Source organism: Silene latifolia, chromosome Y (genome assembly GCF_048544455.1).
Source record: "Silene latifolia isolate original U9 population chromosome Y, ASM4854445v1, whole genome shotgun sequence".
In the NCBI taxonomy this organism is placed as follows: domain Eukaryota; kingdom Viridiplantae; phylum Streptophyta; class Magnoliopsida; order Caryophyllales; family Caryophyllaceae; genus Silene; species Silene latifolia.
In genome coordinates, this window is record NC_133538.1 from 450,687,565 (window position 1) to 450,692,714 (window position 5,150).

The 5,150-nt window shown below is 35.3% G+C and overlaps 1 protein-coding gene across 1 annotated transcript; it reads right to left on the reverse strand.

Moving 5' to 3' along the window:
• Positions 1-2,716: 2,716 nt before the first annotated feature.
• On the reverse strand, positions 2,717-4,923 carry LOC141632779 (ubiquitin-like-specific protease ESD4). Its single transcript, XM_074445292.1, has 8 exons — positions 4,864-4,923; positions 4,693-4,764; positions 4,515-4,601; positions 3,682-3,822; positions 3,481-3,581; positions 3,301-3,382; positions 2,984-3,049; positions 2,717-2,725 (listed from the first exon to the last, which is right to left on the reverse strand). Exons 1-8 carry the CDS (start codon positions 4,921-4,923, stop codon positions 2,717-2,719), a joined length of 618 nt encoding a protein of 205 aa, XP_074301393.1.
• Positions 4,924-5,150: the final 227 nt, after the last annotated feature.

Consider the following 5,150-nt stretch of genomic DNA (forward strand, 5'->3'; position numbering starts at 1 on the left):
TATCTTGTGAATCTCAGACCTTACCTTGAGAATCTCAGACCTTATCTTGTGAATCTCAGACCTTGTTTAGTGAATATTTGGGCTTGTTATGTGAATCTTGGTCGTGGTTTAAAATCATCTATTTTACTCTTAATTTTGTGAATCTCAGACCTTGTTTAGTGAACCTTTGGGCTTGTTATGTGAAACTTGGTCGTGGTTTTAAATCATCTATCAGTCTCTTAATTTTGTGAATCTCATACCTTATCTTGTGAATGTCAGACCTTGTTCAGTGAATCTTAGGGCTTGTTATGTGAAACTTGGTCGTGGTTTAAAATCATCTATTTTCCTCTTAATTTTGTGAATCTCAGACGTTATGTTGTGAATCTCGAGACCTTGTTCGATGAATCTCAGGGCTTGTTATGTGAAACTTGGTCGTGGTTTAAAATCATCTATTTTGCTCTTAATTTTGTGAATCTCAGACTTTATCTTGTGAATCTCAGACTTTGTTCAGTGAATCTTTGGGCTTGTTATGTGACACACAAAGCTAATATTCTTAAACTTGGTCATAAGTTGTTGAAATTGCCTATATTGTTATTTCTCTTATCTTGTGAATCTGAGACTTTGTTTTGTTAATGTTAGTGCTTGATTTGTGACAAAAGATCTCTGACAATAGATAATGTGGATTTTGTGACTTGCAACCGCGTTCAAAAAAGCAAGACATCGCTTTTGCATGTGGCACATTATGAAGAAAGTAACAGACAAGGTTGGGAGCACAATTTGCAAAGAGACTGATTTCTTAAGTCGTCTGAACAATGTTGTCTGGAGCGAGGACTTAGAGCCTGAGGAAATTAAAGAGAATTGGGCTAAAGTCATTAGCGAGTTTTCGTTAGAAGAGAATAAATGGTTGACTGACGTTTGCGGAATGAGGTTAGTGGATACCCGCTTATTTCAGGAATGTGCCGATGGGCAACATTTTAAAAATCACACAAAGATCAGAGAGTTCGAATAGCTTCTTCAAGAGATTTGAAAATAAATATGGGGCTCTTATAGAATTTTGGATGAGATTTGAGAGTGCCGTGGACCAACAAAGGCACAATCTAAAGCTTCTTGAAGCACAGAGCCACAACTCAATGCCTGAAACCCTATTCGGGTCAAACTGGGAGGCCCATACAGTGAAGGTCCATACACATAAAGTGTTCTTTGATTTCCAAGAGGAGGTTAAATTTTCGGTAAATGCGTGTAGTGTTTGTGGATACACCCCACCAGATCCAGTAACTAACTTTGAAGTTTCAATTGTTGAGGACGCGAACAAGCGAAAGAGATATGCAGTTGAGTACAATCGGAGAACAATGGATGTCCGTTGTGCATGTAAATTGTTTGAAAGGAAAGGTATCTTATGCAACCATATCATTTGGATTTGCTCGGGAAAGTTTAAGGAAATTCCTGAGAAATACATTTTGCGTAGGTGGAGTAAGAATGCACTCAGAAACCCAGTTTATGATTTGAATGGAAATCTACTGGAAAACAATGATCTTACTGGTAATAGTAAGTTTGGAATGTCTCGGGTGTGGTCTGAGATTTACGTAACTGTTGGTATGATCAAAAGAAAAGAAGAAGAGTCAGATATGAGAGAGTTTGCCAAGCTAATAAAAGAATTCCGAGAGAAGTTGGAGCCAAACCCAAAGCCTTTGACCAAAGAACAAGAATTGGAGGCCCTTCTCAACTGCAAGGCTCCAAAAGAAATCAAGATCTTACCACCTAAAGTCTCTAGAAACAAAGGTAGTGGTAAAAGGATGGTGAGCAACAAAAATAAGGCAATTATGAAGGCAAAAAACCAAAAAGGTTGTGTGCTAAGTGTAAACGCATGTCACACCACGATAAAAGAAATTGTCCAAATGAGTTTGCAGAGCATCCTCCTGAGAATCAAGTATGTATAATTCTACTCTTGTCTTTCCATTTTAGTGTTGCTTGAAAACGCAACTACTATTGTCTACTAATTCTTTTTTTTCTAAAAAAAAAAGTATCTAATAAAGGTTTGATTCTTCACATAGGGAGACACATCAGAAGAAGAGGAAGAACAGGAAGAGGTTGAGAATGAAGAATGATGTAATGAGAATAGAGATGACGATTGAAGAAGACAAGTTTTAAGCTCGTTTTATTTTTGTCAACGTTGTGAATCCTGAACCTTATTTTATGAAACTGGAACGTAGAATTGTGAAACTTGGTTCTGAATCTAGCATCAAGCGTTTTTATCATTTCAGACCTTGTTCAGTGAATCTTAGGGCTTGTTCTGTGAAACTTGGTCGTGGTTTAAAATCATCTATTTTGCTCTTAATTTTGTGAATCTCAGACCTTATCTTGTGAATCTCATACCTTGTTCACTGAATCTTAGGGCTTGTTCTGTGGCACTTGGTCTCAGACCTTATATTATGAATCTCAGACCTTGTTCAGTGAATCTTAGGGCTTGTTCTGTGAAACTTGGTCGTGGTTTAAAATAATCTATTTTGTTCTTAATTTTGTGAATCTCAAACCTTATCTTGTGAATCTCAGACCTTTTGCTCAACTCATTGACAATGTCAATGTCAAACTTGGTCGTGGTTTAAAATCATCTACTTTACAACTATCAAAATATCTTTACAAGAGTTGATGAGGGCAACAATCTTTACAACTATCAAATATCTTTACAAGAGTTGAAATATCTTGCCTCGAACCATTTTTGCTCAACTCAATGCCAATGTCAAATTAGCTACATAAATCACATACGTGACCCTGAAAAATTATTACGACTTTACAACTATCAAAATATCTTTACAAGAGTTGATGAAGGCAACAATCTTTACAGGAGCCTCGACCCACTTTTGCATATTATGACTTCACGGACAATTGTCTTCTTTAATTAAACACCTATACAACCAAAAACAAGTACAATCGACTTATTTACGAAATATTTGCCAAAGTTATGAAGAAATGAACTTCACATCATTTTTAAGACAATGAAGTGTACCTTTTTAGTATTTTTATCCCATCTAAGTAGTTCCAATATGATCGATTTTCGATATTGTATCAAATTCTGCCAAGAGCGACATATATTAATGAAGTATATAGAAAACAAACCTATCTTTATTTGGTGAATATCAAACCTTGTTTTGTGATTCTCAAACCTTGTTCAGGGAATCTCAGAGCTTGTTCAATGAATCTCAGACCTTGCTGATTTTAAACCACTTATAATGACCAAGTTTCACCAAAAAAGCTCTGAGATTCACTGAACAATATCTGAGGTTCACAAGATAAGCCTTTATTTTCGTATACTAATGAACTTACCTCAAAATATTCACTTTTGGTCCATAAACTATCATCGTCCAAGGCACTTAACCACTTCAACAGAAAAACTCCACAATCATAACTATACAAAAAAAAAACAGTAAATGGTTTAAAATCAACAAGCTAAAAATAATAACTATTGATCTGTTAAAAAAAGGAAAAAGATACATGCTTACATACCTTGTTGTTTGTTGAGGGACTTTGAGATTGACAAATTCGTTCGTGTCCATGAACTCCAAAGATTTATATGACTCTGGCAAAATAGCTGAAACATGATGTACCTGAAAAAGAAAAGGCAATAACAAGATCAAAATATATTTTGGAATATACTTTTAAAATAAAAGGCAATAAAAATATTTTGGAAGAAAAAAAAAATCATACAATCTCTTTGGCATGCTTGTTGTCAGGATCCACATTAACAGCCACGCATGAGTCAAGGATGAAATTTTTTCCATGCTTTATATCACAGACACAAGCCCACCAATGCTGTGGCTCTGTGTTACTATGGAAAGGGATAAAAATCTGAGATAGTAAATGTCGAGGATTCACAAAATAAGGTCAAGGATTCACAAAACAAGGTCAAGGATTCACAAAAGAAGGTCACAAACTAAGTTCAAGGAGTTCACAAAACAAGGTCCAGGATTCACAAAACAAGGTCCAGGATTCACGAATTATGTTCCAGGATTCACAAATAAGTTCACAAAATAATCTCCAGGATTCACAAAATAAGGTCCAGGATTCACAAAATAAGTTCAGAAAATAAGGTCCAGAATTCACAAAACAAGTTCCAGGATTCACAAAACAAAGTCAAGGATTCACAAAACAAATTCAAGGATTCACAAAACAAAGTCAAGGATTCACAAAACAAGGTCAAGAATTCACAAAACAAGTTCCAAGATTCACGAAATAAGGTCAAGGATTCACAAAACAAAGTCAAGGATTCGCAAAACAAGGTCAAGGATTCACAAAACAAGGTCACAAACTAAGGTCAAGGAGTTCACAAAATAAGGTCCAGGATTCACAAAACAAGGTCCAGGATTCACGAATTATGGTCCAGGATTCACAAATAAGTTAACAAAATAAATCTCCAAAGATTCACAAAATAAGGTCCATGATTCACAAAATAAGGTCCAGGATTCACAAAATAAGTTCCAGAATTCACGAAATAAGGTGCAGGATTCACATATAAGGTCCAGGATTCACAAATATCTGACCTTGTTGATATGGCTACCAGCAAGTGGAGTGTAACTGTCCTTTATGTGTGCACCCCAAATTTCGGGGTTGTTTTCTCGATGAAGACTCTACAAGTCACAAGAAGGAAATTTTAGAAACAAAGTAACTTAAAGAACGCAAAATACTTGAATATCAACATATAAAGGATTTGAGACTGACAAATATTGTTGTTGGCAAGTAGAGTAAATTTTTTCTACTGAATGTGCACTTAATTCCAAATATATCAATGACCTACAAAATTAAATTTTTTAGGAAACATACACATCGAGTGACGTGAACAAAATGAAAACATGGGGAGGAAAAGGAAAATAATACTCAGGGGTTACTTACCTCATCCATAATAAGGCCTTTCGGTCCAAGGCTATGCAAAGCTTCTCTTGTGACTTCCATCCACGGAGTGGACACCATAACATCACTTCATTATTGATAAAATTCAATTAGTAGGTATATTTATTACAATAAAAAAAATCAAAAAATGAAAGCAAAAATATGACATTACTGTATATTTTTCTTTGATTTCTTTCGAACAAAATGCATCAATTCATTGTTAGTGTATCGAGGCCATTCTAGTGCATCATTTTGTACTATTTCTCTGGATAGGTTCTCTTGATTGCACG